The sequence below is a fragment of the Urtica dioica genome, chromosome 2, assembly GCF_054948205.1.
Source record: "Urtica dioica subsp. dioica isolate 48M chromosome 2, U.dioica_male_clone48M_v1_H2, whole genome shotgun sequence".
NCBI classification, from domain to species: Eukaryota; Viridiplantae; Streptophyta; class Magnoliopsida; order Rosales; family Urticaceae; genus Urtica; species Urtica dioica.
The window spans coordinates 47,219,297-47,240,271 of NC_142757.1; the positions used below are offsets into that span (position 1 = coordinate 47,219,297).

At 38.2% G+C, this 20,975-nt stretch overlaps 3 protein-coding genes across 3 annotated transcripts; 2 read left to right on the forward strand and 1 right to left on the reverse strand.

Moving 5' to 3' along the window:
• The first annotated feature begins 974 nt into the window (after positions 1–974).
• Positions 975–10,114, forward strand: CMT2 (chromomethylase 2). The gene is made up of 23 exons (XM_089606817.1): positions 975–2,092; positions 2,996–3,030; positions 3,119–3,821; positions 4,036–4,085; positions 4,240–4,342; positions 4,757–4,861; positions 4,959–5,078; positions 5,280–5,373; positions 5,723–5,898; positions 5,981–6,046; positions 6,130–6,360; positions 6,733–6,791; positions 6,879–6,945; positions 7,027–7,356; positions 7,816–7,884; positions 7,973–8,059; positions 8,128–8,215; positions 8,511–8,629; positions 8,713–8,817; positions 8,961–9,004; positions 9,096–9,165; positions 9,241–9,344; positions 9,689–10,114. Exons 1-23 carry the CDS (start codon positions 1,070–1,072, stop codon positions 9,954–9,956), a joined length of 4,116 nt encoding a protein of 1,371 aa, XP_089462943.1. The 5' UTR covers positions 975–1,069; the 3' UTR covers positions 9,957–10,114.
• A 597-nt stretch (positions 10,115–10,711) lies between these two features.
• On the reverse strand, positions 10,712–13,527 carry LOC149405091 (NAC domain-containing protein 60-like). The gene is made up of 4 exons (XM_089606818.1): positions 13,242–13,527; positions 12,280–12,533; positions 11,521–11,805; positions 10,712–11,458 (listed from the first exon to the last, which is right to left on the reverse strand). The coding sequence occupies exons 1-4, from the start codon at positions 13,435–13,437 to the stop codon at positions 10,943–10,945; spliced, it is 1,251 nt and encodes a 416-aa protein (XP_089462944.1). The 5' UTR covers positions 13,438–13,527; the 3' UTR covers positions 10,712–10,942.
• Positions 13,528–17,192: 3,665 nt separating this feature from the next.
• Positions 17,193–20,513, forward strand: LOC149405092 (bifunctional nitrilase/nitrile hydratase NIT4A). Its single transcript, XM_089606819.1, has 5 exons — positions 17,193–17,399; positions 17,489–17,668; positions 18,820–19,113; positions 19,573–19,854; positions 20,229–20,513. The coding sequence occupies exons 1-5, from the start codon at positions 17,276–17,278 to the stop codon at positions 20,408–20,410; spliced, it is 1,062 nt and encodes a 353-aa protein (XP_089462945.1). The 5' UTR covers positions 17,193–17,275; the 3' UTR covers positions 20,411–20,513.
• Positions 20,514–20,975: the final 462 nt, after the last annotated feature.

Consider the following 20,975-nt stretch of genomic DNA (forward strand, 5'->3'; position numbering starts at 1 on the left):
TGTGTATTGGGTGTGTCGACTAAAAAAGATAAATTAAATGAAGTGAGAGAACTTTGCTTTTTGGAAAATAAAAGATAAATTAATCTTGCTGACATGTAAAAGTTAACAGATATAGCTATAAGAATGAATCGTGAGAATTGGCTTACTAAACTATTCGAGCTAAATAGCAACTCTCATAAAACAAAGATCACAAACTCACTCATCACAAGATGGTGTAACAATGATAAATAACGTGCCAACGATGAATAACTTGACTATGAGTATGGTAATGAAAGCGATTGGAGATGGTCCGGGAGTAAAAGAGTAAATGAGATGTTTCTTGTTCACAGAGATATTATAAGAGTTTAAAAGAGGACGGAGTTTTTTTTTTGTTTTTTTGTTTTGGGTTCAAAATATACATCATTTCTATATTCATGACGAATTTCATGTAAAAGAAATAAATTATGTTAGTACACGTAGAATATTAAATTCCTTATTTAATAAGGTGATTTGGGTAAATAGCCGATTTAAAGTTAAAGATTTGTAAAATAGTCAAAGTTTTCCAAAGATTAAAAGAATAGCCAAAATGTAAAATAGAATTAATCTTAAGATTAATATTTTTGAAATTGATAAATTGATTATAATAATTTTCAAAAAATTTAATCTTGATGTTAAGAGCGTAATTTTAGTTACTTTGCTAAAAATTTGAAACTCCGTCTATTTTCTAATAAATTAGTTACGAATGCCTATATTGTAAAAGTTTTCCATTTAATAATTATACATCCTAATTAATATGTTGACTAATAAAAGACGGCAAAAGGTTTAGGTTAGGAGACTCGTCGCTCAATACTTTTTATTATTATTTTTTTTTAAGGGATCTAACTGAAAATAAATAAAAGCAATTAGGGATCAAACTGTAATTATTTATGAGAAAGTAAAATATTCCTAAAGAAAGAGAAAATAAAAATAAAAAGTAATTTCGTAATCATCGAGGCAGTGATACAGTAGGATTGGATTCTCAATCCATTTTCCCTGCCATAGCTTTCCCAAACCCCTCACTAAGTTCATCTCTCGGAGATTATCCGAGAAGATGAGATCTCCGAGAAATCGCTCTTCCAAATCCAAGTCCAAGTCTGGTTCAAATTTGAAGATTATAGTGGTCGTTGACGAGAAATCCCCGGTGCCACTGAAAGTTTACGATCCGAAGTCTCCGGCGTCGTTGAGCCTAAGAAGGTCTCCGAGGTTAGTTCCGACCTCCGAGGAATTCGAATCGCTCAATGCGGCTCCGAAATCGAGCAATAAAACGGCTCTAGTAGATCTGAACGCTCTGAGAAAGTCTCCAAGGTTTGCTCTGAGTCCCGAATCGGTCAAATCGAGCAATGCGAATTCGCGAGCGATTAAGGTTCATGTTTTGGTAGATCCAAACAGCCTTAGAAGGTCTCCGAGGTTTTGTCCGAGCTACGGAAAGGTCAAATCGAGCGACGAACGATCTCCTACGTATCCGAATGGGCTGAGAAAGTCTCCGAGGCTCGCTCCGACTCGCGAAGAGCTTAAATATAGCGATTCGAGTCGTAAAGTGAGCGAAACCCCGGCCTTGGTTGATCCGAACAGTCTCAGAAGGTCTCCGAGGCTTGGTCCGAGTCACAAAGAGCGAAACCCAAGCGAGTCGACTAAGAGAGGGAACAAGACTCTGGCGTTGGTGGATCCAAGCAGTCTGCGAAGGTCGTCGAGGCTTGGTTCGTGTTCTGAGAAATCGAAGCCTAATGATTCGACTCCGTTGCAGAGCAAGAATCTGGGTTTGGTTGATCTAAACAGTCTCAGAAGGTCTCCAAGACTCGTTCCGGATCCATTCAAGAGCAATGTAGGAAAAAATCAGGCTTCTTCTGTGGCTAAAATCCTCGGCTCGAGGCGGTCGCCGGAAAAAGCCGGCCATGGAGGTGGAGGCGCCGAGTGGATTAAGCGAGCCTCGGACGACGACTCGTCGAAATTCGAAAAGGTTCGAATGGACTCCGCGAGTCGTGGCTCCAGAACGCCCAGACATAAGGATACAAGAAAGTCTCCTAGATTTTTGGCGGCCGATCATGGCGGCGAACAGAAATCCGACGATGCCAAGGTATGGTCTTTATGGTCATTTTGCTGTTTTCATCGACTCGACAAAATATATATTCATTATTTTTTTATTAGCTTCTTTTTTTTTATTATCAATTCATTATATGCTAATTATAGCATCTTTAATGGTTTCTTGCTTAACAATTGTAGGGATTTGTTTGTAAATATAAAAAATGTTTAGTTAGTTGCTTAACCATTGTTTTGCATATTGGCTATTGATTTAGCTAAGCAGCAAATTAGCTAATTTAAGCTAGTTGCTTAACTATTTAGCTTTAGAAAAATCTACGTGGCAAAAATACTATTTAGCTAAGCAATACATGTAGGTAAACCATTAAAGATGCTCTTAAGCGTTATTTATTACTATATTTATTTTCAGTAAAGGAAAATTATTAATGAAATTAATTTTCTGATCTGATTTGATACTGCCTCTCAAACTTGCTAGGGTAGAAAAAGACTAAAAATGGATAGAGTTTGACAGCCACGTAAAAAGTTGAGTTACTTTTTCACCACGTTGCAATTCCGTTCACGTGATATTATTAAAATGACTAGTGACGTAAATCTGTCTTCATGTGATAATTTCAGGAATTTCCAGGTAAAATAAATAAATTAATAAAAAACCCAATAATACCGTTCGGTCTAAAATAAATGAATGATCTGACTATGGAAAAATTTTCTAATTAAAAAAAAATTGATAATTGAAAACTGTTCAAAGTGAAAAGTACTGTATGTATTCCAGACTGTTATAGGATTTCACATCTACGAAATTGATTGCAATATAGTGTAGTCTAATTTACATATTGGTATAGAACTATTTATTTTTTCACCTTTCATTTTATATTTGAACTTGTTTTATTGGACATTCCTTATTAACCCATTTGGTTCGTAATTCCAAACACTTGAAGCGTAGAGTGGGAGATCCAATGGTCAAAAGTTGACATCAATGTGAGTGATGATTTCTTAATGTGCTTCTTTGCACGCTATCTGGGGCAACACTAGTCATCTAAAGCTGGAATTTTTCTTACTGTTGCAGGCTCGATCAAGGCACTCCTATAAATGCTGATAGTTTAAATGAGAAACGCCTTAAGACATGTCGGACAATGAAATTGAACACTGAGAGAAAGAGCAGTTCTTTTAAGGCTGTGGCAAAAACGATTTCACCTACAGAAAGGCAGTCCCGGAAAAGAAGCTTCACTGAATTGGAATCGTCTAAACCATTAAGTCCAAGAGCTACTAGAGCTCGGGAAGGAAACGGCGAAATAAAACCAATGCCAGTGAAAAATGAATCGCTTTTCTCTGGCGAGGGACACACAGATAGCGATGCGAGTTTAGAACCAACCGACGTGGACAACATTGGCGAAGTTATAAAGAAAGTAGTTACAGAGATATCAGATGAAGATATGAGACCGTCGACATTTTCCTCAGCTTTACCAACAGAAGGAAACATCGAAGGAAACCCCTTCGATGAACTGTCTGATTCATTGGATGGATGTCCGTCCAACAGCATAAGCTCTTCCATGAACTTAGAGCAAATATCAATGGATGACCAAGAAGAAAGTAATTTGATTGATTTGAATCTTCCCCCGCCACCTGAAGAACAACCTTTAAAGAAGTTTGAGTCCCCTAAGTCTACAAAGAACAAAAGAATGAAGAATTCCAATTCTGCTTTCTTTGTTGGAGATGCCATTCCTGATGATGAAGCTCATGAGAGGTGGGGTTGGCGTTATGAAATGAAGGTAATTGACACAATTTCATTCTAGTTATGTTGGTGTATGATTGTTATTGATTATGTTATTTAGGTACTCGTGTTCTATTTCGTAACATATGTTATTCTGTAAATTCATTCGGAAATATAACATTGCTCGATGAGTAATGATGCTTTTGTTATTGGTCAGCAACTACACATCCCATCCAAGAATTTTACGATTCTGCTAAATTTTGATTGTGCAGTTTCAGAACTTGCAGAGTCAAGGATCTAAACGTCAAAATCTAAAACAAAAGTAAGTTATCATTCAAACACAGATTCTTGGTTTTTTTTTTTTTTTTTTTTTTTTTTTTTTTTTTTTTTTTCTTTTCTACTTTTCATTTCCATTATCTTTTGTCCCTTGCTATTTCTCTAAATGTGTTTCAATACCCATCGCGAGTGCATTATAGTGATGATGAAGAAGACAAGGTTATTTTGCACGTGGAATGCCACTATGCTCAAGCGAACATTAGGAAATGCATATTTAGTCTGGGAGATTGTGCATACATACAGGTAAATGCTGCTCGTAGCTGTAGCACATGTACATTCATAAGAGGTTTTTCTAAAAGGATATCTTATTTTACTCGAGCTCGCAGATAGAGTAGTTTCTTGTAATCACTTGAAAAGTCACCTTTGATATAAGCCTCAATAACCAAATTCAAATCGTGAAATTTGTAATGCAATAATGCAACTGTAAATTGATACAATGATGCCGTTAGAATTTTTTTTTAAGAAATCTAGAAAAAAACGGACCATGTTGCGAAGTACTACTAATCTCACCAAATAAAAAGCCAGACCATTTCTGTAGATGACACAGTATTTGTTGGGTACATGTGAATGTTTTACCACTTTTGCAGAATCTTTGTATTCATGTCTGTTTGCCTAGTCAGGGAAAATATCGGTATTTGACCAACACAATTGTTTCAGGGTAATGGGAAAAAAAAGCATGTAGGAAGAATCATTGAATTTTTCAAGACAACCAATGGAGAGAAGTATTTCAGAGTCCAATGGTTTTATTTTGTTGAAGACACGGTGAGTATTTAAAACCAATTACCTTATTTTTTGGGCTACAATCAGCCTGGTCCCATAATTACTGCTGATTATTATTCTGCTTTGTATTTGCTACCAGGTTATCCAACAAGAAGGCACTTTTCATGACAAGAGACGATTATTCTATTCTACAATCATGAATGACAATCCATTAGACTGCATTATTTCAAAAGTCCATATTACAAAAATAACACCTAGGGTAAGTATCCTTACTCACGTCTCTTCTTTATGCTCTTGTTGTACGGTAATAGTAGATGTCATGACAACTTGGAATCTAGATCTTAATTTGGCTGTAATTTGATCTTCCTATCAGTTTAATGAATGGGAAAGAGGTTTCTAAGGCAAGTCTAATACTGCAATTTAATTGTTGTATCTTACTAAGTTCTTGAGATTTATGCAGGCAGGATTGAAAATTAGCTCGATTGTACCATCTGATTTTTACTATGATATGGAATATTGTGTGGACTATTCAACATTCCGGTCCTTTAATACTGGTAAGTAATTTCGTGCTTGTGATGGACCCGCATTTGAGTAGTAGATAATATTTTTTTTTACATTGATGAGTGCTATCCAAATTCTGAATGTTACTAATTCAGATCAAAATATTCATGAAGTCATTTGCAGTAACTTGCCCAGAATTTCAGATTCAGTGGTTTTCCTTACATATCTTCCGAGAATTCATCAAAATTCTAAAGTGAAGATCTGTTATGCTTACCTGATATTCATATGACCGATTGGATTTGTAACATATTACAATTCAGAAAGCATGAGTTGGTAATGACTTTTCGCTCACTCTATCTAAAACTTAGTTCTTAAATATTCCTATCCTCTATTTTGTTTCAGATAATACTGCTAAAAGCATTTGTTCAGAATCAACTAGTAAATCCAATGCACTTTCCACAACTGCTATTGGAGCTCACCACACAGAGTTGGAACTATTAGATCTTTATAGTGGCTGTGGTGGGATGTCAACTGGGCTGGTCTTTGGTGCCAAAGTTTCTGGGGTCAACCTTGTGACGGTATCTACAAAAAGATGTTTTACGTTACAATCCTGAACTACTTGTTCTATTCCTTAATTTACCTTTCAACCCTTTGGAACAGAGATGGGCTATTGACTATGCCAAGTCTGCTTGTGAAAGCTTGAAGCTAAATCATCCAGAAGCACATGTGAGCGTAACTTGTTTATGAGATCAATTTACAAGCTTTATTTATTAGAAGGCTACTTAAAGTTGCTATGATCACTTTTGTAGGTCAGAAATGAAGCTGCCGAGGATTTCCTTGAATTACTGAAGGAGTGGGAGAAGTTATGCAAACGATTCAGGCCAAGTAATATTGAAAATACACATAGAGAAATACCTAATGCCTCTGAAGAAGTCAAAAGTGATGATGGGGATTCAAGTGAGGTGTTTGAAGTTTCAAGATTACTTGATATTTGTTACGGCGATCCAAGTAATACAGGCGAACACGGCCTAAAATTTAAGGTAAAGCACATTGTAACATGCGTGACGGACTGAAAGTTGTGTTTTTCTCTATCTTTTAGTTCGGCGCGATCTCTGTGAAAACAATGTCTGAAATTCATTAAAAAATACAACTACAAAATATATACTGCATCAGTCTCATACACTTCAGTTGTTAATTTTTTTGCGAAACTAAAATTGTACAGTATTATTTATTCACTTAAATACGGGGAAGCAATCATCTTTCGTTAAACTGGCAGTTATATCATTGTTTTAGCTTATTTTCCTTGAAAGAAATAGGATCAACATCTATTGAAGATTTTTTTGCTGCCAATTCCGTAAGAGGTTGATTATTGTAGCTCGCTGAAGAATCTCTACTCGTAAATGTTTCTTTAGGTTCGTTGGAAGGGCTATGATAGCAGCGAGGACACTTGGGAACCGGTTGATGGATTAATGTATCGCCGACATCAGCTACTATGTGTAAACGTTCCTGTCCGGATAATTCCATTAGTATTCATTTGTTTTTTATATTATTTTTTCAGTAATTGTGAAGAGAAGATAGCCGAGTTTGTACGAAATGGAAAGAAGATGAAGATACTTCCACTTCCAGTAAGATCCTATAAGAGATCAGATATGACGTCCAATTTATTCCATCTGCAGTTTGACACTAACGGTAATGACAAATCTCAGGCCGAAGTCGACGTCATTTGTGGTGGTCCTCCTTGTCAGGGAATTAGCGGCTATAATCGCTTCAGAAATGTCCAGTCCCCTCTTGAAGATGAAAGAAATCGTCAAATAATTATCTTTATGGACATTGTAAACTTTTTGAAACCCAAGTATGTATTGATGGAAAATGTGGTTGACATATTGAGATTCGACAAAGCTTCTCTTGGAAGATATGCCTTGAGTCGTTTGGTACACTTGAAATACCAAGCAAGGCTTGGAATAATCGCTGCTGGCTGTTATGGTCTTCCACAATTCCGATTACGTGTTTTCTTATGGGGTGCTCTTCCTCACGAGGTTAGTTTTTTTGTTTTTTGTTTTTTCCCTGCATGTGGTCTCATAGCACGACTCACAAGCATTGGATTTTGTCTTCCATTCTTGCATGCTTTTTTTTTTCTTTTTTTTTCCCTCTTTTCTTTATTTAGACCGTTGAGACAGATTGTCAATGTCTTGCAGCATAATCTGGATTTACTCTGTTCAATTAATTGGAAAAGAACTGGAAATCTTCCATTCTTCAAAAAAACATGAGTAAAATCAGCCCAATGTTTTTTTCCTTTTTTTTTTTTTTTTTTTTTTTTGTAAACTTGCAAAAGAAAACTTATATGTGATTATAACCTATATTCTTATTCGGGGCAATGGTGCTTACCACTAAGCTATCCACTCGTCTGTCATCCCCGTGTAGATATAGGATGAAATGAGCCTCAAGTTTTGTTGTATGCCCATTCAAATTAAACCTTATTTTTTTGTTACTTGCAGAATCTACCTCAGTTTCCGCTTCCTACACATGATGTAGTTGTTAGATATTGGCCTCCACCTGAGTTTGAGGTACCTCTTATATTAGATTTAGTGGAGAGTAATTACGTCCTTGTCCATATTTTTACCTAGTGCTTCAAACTCTGATCTTCATGTGCAGCGCAATACTGTTGCGTATGTTGAAGATCAGCTTCGTGACTTAGAAGATGCTCTAGTTCTTCAAGATGCCATCTCTGATCTTCCAGAGGTACTTTCATCATTGCGTTCCTTTGCTAATGATAATCCCACTCAATCTAATTGAGTTTGTCTTTGTAGGTGAAAAATGACGAGACTCGTGAAAAAATTTCTTATAAAAAACCTCCAGAAACAGAATTTCAGAAATACATAAGGTCAACAAAATCAGGTAAAGTCAACATTCTCCGATGAATAACTTGACTAGGTTTCAGTAACTCTGTTGATTAGGTACAATTTATAGATATACAATCGTATTTGTTGAGTTCGTCGATTTCTCCGAGCTTACATTCTAGATATAGATAAGAAGATTGTTTATCTTGTGACTATGGAAACGAGGATTTAGGAATATAAGTTACCCTTCAATTAGTTATTCAGTTCTCCCGCTTTTCAGTCAGTTCTGTATATCTTTCTGCAAATGTTAACAATCCTTCTGTTTCTCGTGTCTCTGTTTGGTTTCTCAATAGAGATGACTGGCTGCACAGTAAATGGTGATGGAGAACCAGAATGTTCTCTAAATGATCATCGACCGTGGCCATTGTTTGAAGATGATTATATACGAGTTTGTAAAATTCCAAAAAGAAAGGTACGAATAATAGTTACCTACATTGCCTTGACATGCAAGTATAACCATGCCCTTAAAGCTGGATTTGCAATTTTTTGTGTCAGGGTGCAAATTTTAGGGACCTCCCAGGTGTTGTAGTCGGACGCGATAATGTGGCTCGTCGAGATCCCAATGAAGAGATATTAAAAGTGCCATCCGGCAAGCCATTGGTACTTTATCAACTAGGATGTCACAATCTCTTGGAGTAGATGGAATCATATGAAATAAAATTGAAAAATTCAATTTTTTTCGCCTAGTTAATTAATGGACTGAAATCAACTTTGGCCTTTATTCTCTTTTCATTTTCTGTTAGGTTCCCGAGTATTGCTTTACTTTTGAACAAGGCAAGTCTAAAAGGTCTGGTCTCTTACCCATTTCATCTTTCTTCAGTGTTTTTTATTTCTCTCTCTCTGCTTCTCGTCTTTCTGATTCTTGTACGTGTTTTTAGACCGTTTGCAAGGTTATGGTGGGATGAGACAGTTGCCACTGTTTTAACTTACCCAACTTGCCATAGCCAGGTTCAACTCTTCTCTCTTTATTTATGTGTTGATTTTAATAATTTACCATGTAATTCACATTTGGATCTCTTGCAGGCTGCGTTACATCCTGAGCAAGATCGACTTCTTACGGTACGAGAATATGCTCGGCTGCAGGGATTCCCCGATAGCTACAAATTCTTTGGGACTGTCAAAGAGAGGTGTGTTTCTTTTCTACATTCGGTATTAAATAAAAACAAACAAATAAATAAAGTCATATATCGGTTCCCTTTTTCGTTCATTTCCTCTGTCCTTGACAATAATCCAACTTTATTTATCATTTGTATTTTTATTTATTTATTAAATGTTAACATAATAACAGAACTAAAATGGTAGAACATTAAGATGAAATTAGAAAAGCTCTTTGGAAAGTTCCAATTTCTTTGTGTGGGCACTTCAACTAGCAGTCTTAATGAGCATCGTAACAAAAGTTCTGTGGTCTGAATTATCCAAATGAGCTAACATTCTTTTATTAATAAAATAAGGTCGCATTTGTTTTGTGCAGGTATTGTCAAATTGGAAATGCAGTGCCTGTAAACGTTTCAAGAGCGTTAGGATATTCCCTAGGCATGGCTGTCCGAAAACTCAGCAGTAACGAACCACTCTTGACTCTTCCCCGCAAGTTCTCGCTCTCTAATTTCTCTCAATTGGCCGCCATTGATGCTTCACAAGAATTGACTAATAGTGTTGAGGGTCTTGATTTAGCATTTATTCCCAACCCCAGTGAGGATGATTTTTCGAAGCTAGTGGACGGTAAAATCAGTCCGCCCTAACCAGGCACTGAATCTCCATTCAAAGCTTTCTAGCCAAAACATCATTTCATGGAATTAATGTATCAATGCATGTTCGGCAACTAAGCGGAGAAAATCTTGATGATGCTTGAACAAATAGTATCATGCAAAACAAATATAGTGGTCGGTGATTTCCATTATTAATATGTATCCACCAAAGTTTGTTTCCAACGCGTTACAACTGTCATTTCGGCCGGGGTGTCAGCGAGACGCCCGGCCGGACCCTATTTAGCAAGGGCTTTGGGCCGGTACGACCGGCTTTTGAAAGGGTTGGGCTGAACTGAGCGTGTTATAGGGGCATGGGTTGGACCTGAGGTATAAGACCCTCGAGCCCAACTATTGATTCTAGTTTAAATATATATTTTCACATATGAAAACGAGAACTTTACTTGTCCAATGTGAAGATGGTAATTCCCTAAATAGTTTCATTTTTTTTTTCTAAAATTTCATATAATTTTGTTATTTTAAATGTAGCTGTAAACAGTAAAAAAAAAAAATATAAAAGTCAAATGAAACGCTAAACTGATCGGAAAAAGTTTGGAAATAAGATATTCTCGAAATTAAATTAAGATTTTCTAGGTGTTCACGACATTATTTTCTAAAATGGGCTAGTTTGAATAATTACTATAAAAACAATAACAAAATATATATATATATATATATATATATATATATATATATATATATATATATGTAATATATCATTCTTTAAGCTAAGGTCCTTACTCTCCAGGTACAATCCGATCCTTCATACAGAATTACAGATGTACAGCTAGAACAGGTATATATGGTCCCTCCCTTTAATTAACATACATATGTAGCTGTAATTTACACAATATTTGGGGTACTAAGGTAAGTTTGTGTTGTGCTGCATTGGGTCTCATCGATTCTCTGCATCTACCTTCTTGGTGACACAAGGAATAAAAGAAACCGAACCAAATAAGACAAAGCAGCGTGGCATATTTAATTTACATTGGAAGCAAGTAACCCTGATACAAAGACTCGAATATTATCCTTCTAACTCGCCAGAAACCTCCCAACAAAGACACAAACAAAGCCAGTATCAGTATCAGCATCGCCGCCACTACGCGGTAACGGCCCACAGTAAATTTAGTTTCATCCGACCCCGACGACGAACAACGATTCGGCAACTTCGCTTCAGAATTCGGACTTCCTCTGTTTCTCCTTATGAAGAGACCGTTTTCTGCGGTTTCGGCGATACAGTCTATGACCCTCGTTCGGTGGTCGTTCCGAGCAAACTCTTTCTTCAATAGGATCCTCCGGTTCGCAGTGCCTTGGATCGGAGGCCTGTCCCGAGGCTCGTCCTCGACGGGCTGTTGAGGTTTCTTCTGCTCGCTCTTTTCGGGCCCAACAAAAGTGGTCGACGCTGTGATGTTGTGGACGCCCGGCATCGAAGGCTCGTCGAGTTTGATGATGTCGTCTTTCAGAATCTCCGCAAAGAAATCATCCTCGTCCCCGTAATCCTGCATCAGTCCAACGTATCATCGGTAGTTTTCTTGAGTCGCAAGCAAAGCCAGAAACATACCTTTTGATGGCCCGAGCACTGTGGCTGAGTGACCTCTGATGCGGGCTTTTGATTGGTTCCAGACGCGGAATCCATTTGCTCGATGGAATAAGAATCGTAACTGCTATCGGACTTCTTCGAACTGCAATCGGCGGCTTTCGTGGCTCGCTCTGCGCCGCCAGCTTCAGAGGCACCATTACTAAGATTATGCACGGTCGATATCGGCCTTTGACTTGAAGAAGCTCGGTTTGCGTCGTTTAGACAGAAATCAACGTTCTTCCTAAGCCGGCAAACCACCATAGAGTCCTGCACGTAAAAAAAAACGTACAAACAACACTTAAAGAAAATAAATGGACCGCTTCCAATCTAAATCGGGTTGATATTTTTCTTTTTCACTTCATCATCGTACTAGGAATGTCCAAAACCCCAAACTTTATACAGAATATAGCCAACTTTTTGATGGAGCTTAATCTTGGCAGGAGAGAACTACTAGGAATCTAGACATGTTCTTATTTTGCTTTATGGGTTCATCAACTTTTGGTCCCTAAACTAATTTTTGTAGCACTTTAGTCATTTAAAAAAAAAAAAATTAAACTATTTCATTAAGAAATTCAATACTAGTACAATTTTAAAGAGGGCTATGTATGTCCGAAAACATTATCATATCAATCAGTTCTCCCTGTGGTGACAGGTTAGACCCGACTGAATTCCATCGAACCGGAGACTAACAAGGTCCCGGTAATCTCCATTTGGGGTTACGAAGAAGAAATTATAATATACCTGAGACTTGTCGAGCATACAGTATTCGTGCATAATCCACTCCGTCCTCTCACCTTTCGGCGCCCGGCCAATGTGGAACACGAGAGTCCTTTTGGTGCCGATGTAAGAAGATCCGGACTTGACGTTGCGTTCTTTTCCGGTGGCTTTCCAATATCCCGACTCGGTGGCTCTCCTGCTTTGTGACCCGTTCGGGTACTTCCTCCCACGAGGAGAGAAGAAGAACCACTCGTTCTCCGACGGTATAATCGACTTGGCTGGTTAAGAACACACCACCACTAATCAGATGCCAAAACCCTATGTAAAACGCCTAAACCCAACTGAAATCATGTCAGTTCGCTTAAGAGATTATAATATTAAATCATATATAACTGATCTCGGGGTTTCCAATCAAATTGATCATTAAAAGACAAGCGACGCAATAATACCATATGTTTTACGATGGTTTAAATAAATAAAAAAACTTCAATTTTCGACTTTGACTTCAAAAAAACCTTCAGTTTTTCTTTTTGGGATTACAAAGACCTTATATTCACTTTCATTTTTTTATTTTTAAATGCGCTTATATTTAAAAGTGAATATAATGGTTTATTAAATCACAAGAAGAAAAACTGAGGATTTTTTTTCGTTTGTGATAGTGTAAAAAAGATGGTATTTCAATGATATTATCCCAGTAGTTTATATACACACACAAACAAAAGAAATACGTTAAGCATATATAAGTGTTCTTCCTAAAAAGCATAGCAATAAGGCAGATATAATACTTCAACGGTTACTTACGACCTAATCAACCATCCTAAACTCGATTTAAAAACAGAGAAATTATCAGAAAACCAAAAAAAAAAAAAAAAAAAAACAGATCAGAATCTAGGCTGTTTTAAAAAAAAAGTCCAAGTCCAACTATATATCTCAAAACCTGATTTCAATGAACAAGATGTATATAAAGATTGAAAGAGAGGACTGACCTGGTAACTCCCAGGGCTCGTACCTCCAAATCTCGAGCTCAGGGATGACCTCGACGCTCCGATGGGGTTCACACATCTTGTTCCTCAGGTAGTACGAGATCAGCTCTTCGTCGGTCGGAGAAAACCTGAAGCCGGGGAACATCGACGACGCCGCTATCGATATCTGCGCCGCCTCTCGCGACGGAGCTCCGTCCATGCTTGATTGATTTCAGAGAGAGAAATGGAAAAAAAAAAAGGTTCTTTTTTCAGTTTTTTGAAAAGCGCTTTGGTTTTGGGGTTTTGTTTTTTGATTGAGGGAGAAGAAAAAGGTTTTGGGTTTTGTGCAGTGTTTGTTTTTTTGGGATATTTGTTCACGTTTCCGATATCCACGTGGCCGCCTTTCCTCAGGCCACGTCGATTTATTTTGGAGGGAAACCATCCGACGGTTCATAACCGATCATCATTCATGCTCTCTTATTCGGTTCTTTGTCCCGGAAGCCATTTAAGTACATGGCACAATACTGAACGACATATAAGTTATAAGTTATAACTTTGAGGAAACGTGTTCGGTACCACGAAATATCATAAAAGCCCTCATGTATGGCGGAGGAAAACCGTGGTTACAAAGATAAAAATGAAACAGAAACCAACGGAAAGAGAACAGGAAAGCTCAAACAACAAGGCCCTAAGAGGCCGTGCGGGACCGCAACTCACGATCATCGGCCCTAATGGCCTCTTCCGAACAAGGCGGGACTAAACCCAGCCAGGTCGAAGACGAGTGATGGTTAACCGCATAGCGCGCTAGATTATGCGCAGCAACATTACAAAGACGAGAAATATGCATAATGCGAAAAACCTCAAGCTCCCTCACCTCTCTGAAGATGTGCTGCAAGATCGTCCCAAGCTCTATCGCAGGCGTCACGCCTTCATCGATCATCCTCACCACCCCTAAGCAGTCAGACTGGATCTCCGCTCTCCTGCCACCGACGCTGCGAACTAGCTCTATGCCATGGAGGACAGCATACGCTTCCGCAAGCTGGGGGGAGAACCCCCTAGCCAGGAAAAGCGTCTGCGAGGCGATCACCTCTCCGGTGTGGTCTCGAAGTATACAACCTACACCGAAGCCTCCACGGTCGCGAGCTAGTGCCGCGTCAACGTTAATCGAGAGGGTCCCTTCCCTTGGGGGGGTCCATCTGGGGGTAGTAGTCACCCTCGTGCTCGTTGGAGTCACCCCATCCGTAGCCGCTCTGTACTCCTCGAGGAAGCTCGCCGTCCACTGGACTAACAGTGGTTGGCTCCAAGCTGATCTCCCGGCTAAGACATTGTTCCTGTGGTTCCAAAGTTCTCATATAATAGTAATGAAAAGCTCATGGAAACGAACCTCAAGGGCATCCGTCAGTCTGAGGATAGCATCGAAAGCATCGCCGTCTCTGAAAGGCGGAAGAATGTGGCCGAAGCCCACCTCCTTCCAGACTCTCCTGCTCCACCTGCAACCCCAAAACGCGTGAAAAACAGTCTTTCTCGCCTCCTGACAGACAGGGCAGCTGTCGTCAGAGGTGATCCTCTTCTTGGCTAAGACTGCTCTGGCCGGGATCTGGCCTAAACAGACTCGCCAACAGAAGAGTTTCACCTTAGGATGAGCTCTCAGCTGCCAGAACTTCGTCCACCACCTCTCCATCAACGTCGGATCTGAAGAGCTGGCGGCCGGAGTACTGGCTCTCTCCATAGCTACACGGTAACCACTCTTGACGGAGTATTCTCCGTCTTCGGTGAAATGCCAGCGACGCACGTCAGGAATACCCTCACCACCACTCGGGATGCTCAAGATCGCCGCAGCGTCCTCCGCCCCAAACATCGATGTAATGAGATCGACATTCCAACTACCGTCGAATCTCATAAGCTCGGCTACCCGCATATCGGGGGGAATCCAGGGGGGGTCAATCCAGGTGGCAGGTCTGTCCCTAGGAACCCAGCTGTCGCCCATGACAAACACAGATTCGCCGTCCCCGATCCGCCATCTCGAACCGGACTGAATGATCTCACGTCCCCAAAGGAGACCACGCCACATGGAAGAGCTACACGAGCCTGGATGAGCCGTCATAATATCACCATCAGGGAAGTAGCTTTGTTTGTAGACACGGCCTACCAGACTATCCGGTCTCCTGAGAAGTCTCCAGACACTCTTGGCCAGAAGGGTCTGATTGGACTTCTCCAGATCTCTGAAGCCCATCCCTCCCACTGACTTATGACGCGTGAGGTCCTCCCACTTGCACCAGTGGATCTTCCTCGTCGCCGTTCCTCCCCCCCACCAGAATCGGGCAATCGCCGAATGGATGTCCCTTATCAAACGAGTTATAAGTTATAACTAGACATGTTGTTTTCCTCGATATAAAAGAAAAGAGTTATTTAATTTGGTTTTAACAAATTTAAATTTTATTAAATATTTAAAATTTTGTCAATTTTGCAAATAATCATTAATAGAAATGAATAAAGATCAAATTATTCATAGCGTAGGTCTAACTCACAATAAAAAAAAATAGTTCAAGAGTAGATGAATGTCAACCACTTATAATGAACACATTGTTCAAGTATTCAATCGATATGAGACATTCTACTACACCCCAACTAGAGCATAAAGTTTGTAAGAATAAATATTCAATAGTGACCCCACAATCGAAATTGGGTCAAGCTCTGATACTATGGGTCTAACTCGTACTAAAAAAGCTAGCTCAATAATGGAAAGATGTCAATAACTTATAATGAGTACATTGTTACAATATCCAATCGATGTGAGACATTCTAATACAAATCTCCAAAGTTTAACAACAATCTCTCTCTCTCTCTCTCTCTCTCTCTCTCTCTCTCTCTCTCTCAAGTACATAAACAAGACAATAGCACAACGAAAAATCTCCAAAGTTTAACAACAATTAATATAATTTTTGCATTAGTTCTGCACTAGACACCATAACTTGCAGCAAACTATCGCAAAATTCCTTAATGTACCTTACGCAATTGGAGCCGGCCGCAACTTGTTGCAACCTACCCAAATTTTATGTTAAATACAATTTCTTAAAGTTTACAATTTTTTTCGAAATACGTAAAAAAAATGTTAAATATAAACTTTAATATCACATAACACTTAAAAAAATATGATAACGTTTGATATAACATGAAAAAGGGCATGTCAATTACAAATCGAGATCTTCAAGATGAGTCCCTTTCACTTGACACTCACGAAAATTGATGAACAAAGAACTCTTCAATCCATGACGTTCGTCGTTTTGCATGTACGGTGGTTCGGAATAAGATTTATCTTTTTCTTCTTTGTAGTTAGAGAGATGAAAGAAAGAGAGATAAAATGATTAGAATGGTAGTTTAGTTAAATAGCACATATATTCTATATATTTTTTTTACCAAATATCTAATATTTATTTAGTTGCATGTTATCAAACACATAGGGGCCGTTTAGTTTAGTATTCTAAATTTGTTTTTTGTTTTTAAATTTTGTTTTCTGATTCTAATTTTAAATTTAAAAAACAGATTTAGAATTACGTTTTAAAATATTTTAAAATGTTGTTTGGTTATGTTTTACGTTCAATTATTTTAGAGTTTAATTAAAATATAAGAGAGATAAAATAGAAAACACATTTTTCATTGTTTTCTGTTTTCTACACAAATTTCAAAGAAAAATAAACATGATTATAAATTTGTTTTCTAAGTATTATAAATAAACATGTTTTTTAAAAGTGTTTTCTAAAATTTAAAATTAAAAAACAGAAAACAAATTTGGAATCACAAATCAAGCAACTCCATAATTTTCAAAGTTTTCCAAATAAAATAAAAAGAAAAGAATATGGTAAAGTAAAGACCCCAACTTTTGACGAAGAAAAAGATTGGAAGGTAATTCTAGAAGTGTGTATAGCTTTTGGAGGCAAACAGGACATAAACTCTACTCTCTCTCTCTCTTCGCATCGTTTTCATCTAATCTCATCTGGTTTAAAAAAAAAAAAAAATTCTAATATCGTCTGGTCCGATCATAGAAGTCAGCGAATCGTATGGCTGTGGTGCCTTCTGGAGGCCTCCCCGTGTTCCCGGAGGTCGAAATGGGCGCCGGCGACTCCGTCCGCGCCACCGTCGTCCAGGCATCCACCGTCTTCTACGACACTCCCGCCACTCTCGGTACGAGCTGTGATCACAGAGCGAAAAATGGAGTTTTCGAGTGGAGACGGAGATGAAAGATGTTGAGTGGTTTTTTTTGTTGTGCGCAGATAAGGCGGAGAGATTGCTGGCCGAGGCGGCGGGGTACGGCTCTCAGCTGGTGGTGTTCCCGGAGGCCTTCGTCGGAGGTTATCCTCGCGGCTCTGATTTCGGAGTCACCATCGGAAACAGGACCGCCAAGGGGAAGGAGGATTTCCGTCGATACCACGCTTCTGCCATTGATGTTCCTGGTGAGTCATTTCTGAAATTGCTGATGATTGACCGAGATTAAGCTAGTACTTGAACTTTTTTAGCTACGAAGGAATGGATTCCATTAGGTTTTCTCGTTGTTTGGTTTTTCTTTGGTTGCAAGTCAAATCTGAATTTGTTAGTGATTGACTCAGATAAGGTACTTGTTGAACTTTTTAGCTACGAAGGAATGGTTTCGATTAGGTTTCCTCGTTGTTTGCTTCTGCTTTCGTTGTAGGTCAAATCTGAATTGCTTACTGAGATAAGGTATTTGTTGAACTTTTTAGCTTACGAAGGAATGGATTCGATTAGGCTTTCTCGTTGATTGGTTCTGCTTTCGTTATAAGTCTAATTTGAATTGCTAATGATTGACTGAGATAAGGTAGGTGTTAAAACTTTTGAGCTACGATGGAATGGATTCGATTAGGTTTTCTTGTTGAGCGATATTTCGAATTTCGAGTTGGTTTTGCTTTCCTGGCGAGTCAATCCTGAACCGCAAATGATTGGCTGAGATTAGGTAGTTGTTGAACCTTTTTTAGCCAGAGAGGAATGGATTCGATTACTTTTTATTTTTATTTTTAATTTTTTGTGTATTGATTTCGAATTGAGTTGGTTTTGCTTTGGTTATTTTTTGCTTGTTACGAATCCGATTAATTACTCTTCTTGCTTTGTGAGCGGACATAGATGTATATTTTCCTATAGCATGCACTTCTGCATATTGAGTGGCCCCCTTCTTTTTTTTTAATATTTTATTTTATCTTTTTGCTATTTTTCATAAGGTTCACTCCTTATTAAACTTTTGCTCACTTTAGACTGGTTTGGTGGTTAAATTGTATTAGATGTGATGATATTCTAATCTCCTGAGTTTTGTCTGTAGTTGTCAGATGTGATGGTAACAAGAAATTGATTCGAATAAGTTCTTTTCCGTAGATCTTAAGATTTTGGATTGAGTTTAATGCCAAGAAGTAGTCTTTAGACTGGTTTGAGGGCTGGATTGTAGCTAGTGCATTATTGAACTCTCTCTCTTAGTTCTGTTGTAACGTGATGATATCCTAATCCCGAGTTTTTGTGTGTTGATGGACGAGAGTAAAGGAATACAACTCTGTGTCATGACCGTAAAGAGTAAAGATTTTACTATTTATGTGATGTGTAGGTCCGGAAGTTGACCGTTTGGCAGCTATGGCTGGGAAGTACAAGGTATTTCTAGTGATGGGTGTGATTGAACGCGATGGGTATACTCTGTATTGTTCTGTACTATTTTTTGATAATCAAGGCCATTACATTGGAAAACACCGAAAAATCATGCCAACCGCATTGGAGCGAATCATATGGGGTTTCGGAGACGGGTCTACGATTCCCGTCTTTGAGACCCCAATTGGAAAAATCGGTGCCGCTATCTGTTGGGAGAATAGAATGCCGCTTTTGAGAACTGCTATGTATGCAAAAGGTTAGAAAATCAGACTTAGTCTTCTTTTAAGTATTTTGTTATTGATATCTCGATGAAAGAGCTCGCGAATCATGAAGTCGTCAATTGTCTGGTTTTGTGCTTCTTTTGTTTGTTCAGCATCATCCTAACAGAGCAACGCCTCATTTTCTCTTCTTTTTTTTTTCTTTTTAAAAAAAAAAAAAAACTTTTAATGGTTATGATGTGATCCCATCGCGATTTACAGTGATGGGGCTTTCATATATAATTTTATCGTTATTTATTATTTTTGGTTTCTGTCAAACTCTTCCTGTTTAACAATTTAGTCCATGTATATCAAGTACGTCCTACATAAATACATATGGCTTTATCACAAATTGAAATTACCTACGTAAGTTTAATTAACAAGTTATGCTAAACCATCCAAGAGAACTGAAATTCTTATCGATATAGAATTCCTTTTTTTTTATTTTTATTTTACAGGCATAGAGATATATTGTGCTCCAACGGCGGACTCGAGAGATCTGTGGCAAGCATCGATGACCCATATCGCACTAGAGGGTGGATGTTTTGTTTTGTCGGCGAACCAATTCTGTAGAAGAAAGGACTATCCCCCTCCTCCCGAGTACACGTTCTCGGGCTCGGAAGAAGACCTCTCTCCAGATTCTGTTGTCTGCCGCGGAGGAAGTGTCATCATATCACCATCCGGGCTTGTTCTTGCGGGACCCAATTACGATGGCGAGGCTCTCATCTCAGCAGACCTAGGTATCTAACTTCTCTTTTTCGGCCACAAATTCCATTAAAATAAAACAAACATTTTTATGTGCGAATCCCATGAATTCAGGAATGTGAAAATAGTTTAGTGAGGCTGAAAGAAATGGACATCGAAAGAGAGGAGTTATTATAAAATAGCTAAACTTTTGAGAAGAATTATTCAGCTTGTAATAAAAGCATTAGAATGTTTGTTAGTTTAAACCTTCAGCTAAAAGATGTGAAAATAGTAGAAAACAGCCTATTACATTACAGCATTAGAATGTTAGTTTGTTTCTAATATAAAATCAACAAATATTTTTCTCCATCGCGACCATTATATCGTAATGCTTGCATCGGATATGTGTATTTTGAACAATGGCATGCAGATCTTGGAGAAATTGCGAGGGCTAAATTTGACTTCGATGTGGTTGGACACTATTCAAGGCCAGAAGTCCTGAGTCTGATTGTCCAAGACCATCCAGCAAAACCAGTCACTTTTGCATCGTCATCTTCCAAGACAGAAGACACTCAAAAGAGCCTGAAATCAGATGTAAGCCATGCTCACTAATAATGCCCCGGTTGTATCCCATTTTTATCTTCTTGTATAGAATAGAAAGTCTATTCGTGACATTTGTACTTCAATGAAGTTTAAGAATCTCTACTTTTGGATCTCTGTGACTAGGTCAGTCATGTTTGGTTGCAGGATACTATGCCATTTAAATGAAGAATGAATGGAATAGAAAGATGAAATCTCAATACTTTGTTTGGTAGACATTCGAATATAGATTATCAAATATACAATACCATATTTGGTTGTCTGATTAAACTATAGGAATGTTTTTTTTCACACACACACACACACACACACATATATATATATATATATATATATATATATATATATATATACATACTATTAACCATGCAAAATAAATCAATTATAGAATCCATCAAGGGAGGTCTTCCAACCAAACGAGTTTATTGTTTATTGTTTATGGAGGGAGCATGAGTTACTAAATCATAAGCACCATGTTAGTTTCTCTATAAATTTGAAACAATCTATTTCCTATATCGCCGTGTATGAGTTCATGCGGTGCTGGTAGGCAGTTAAGTTAATAATTGGTTGGTGTAGT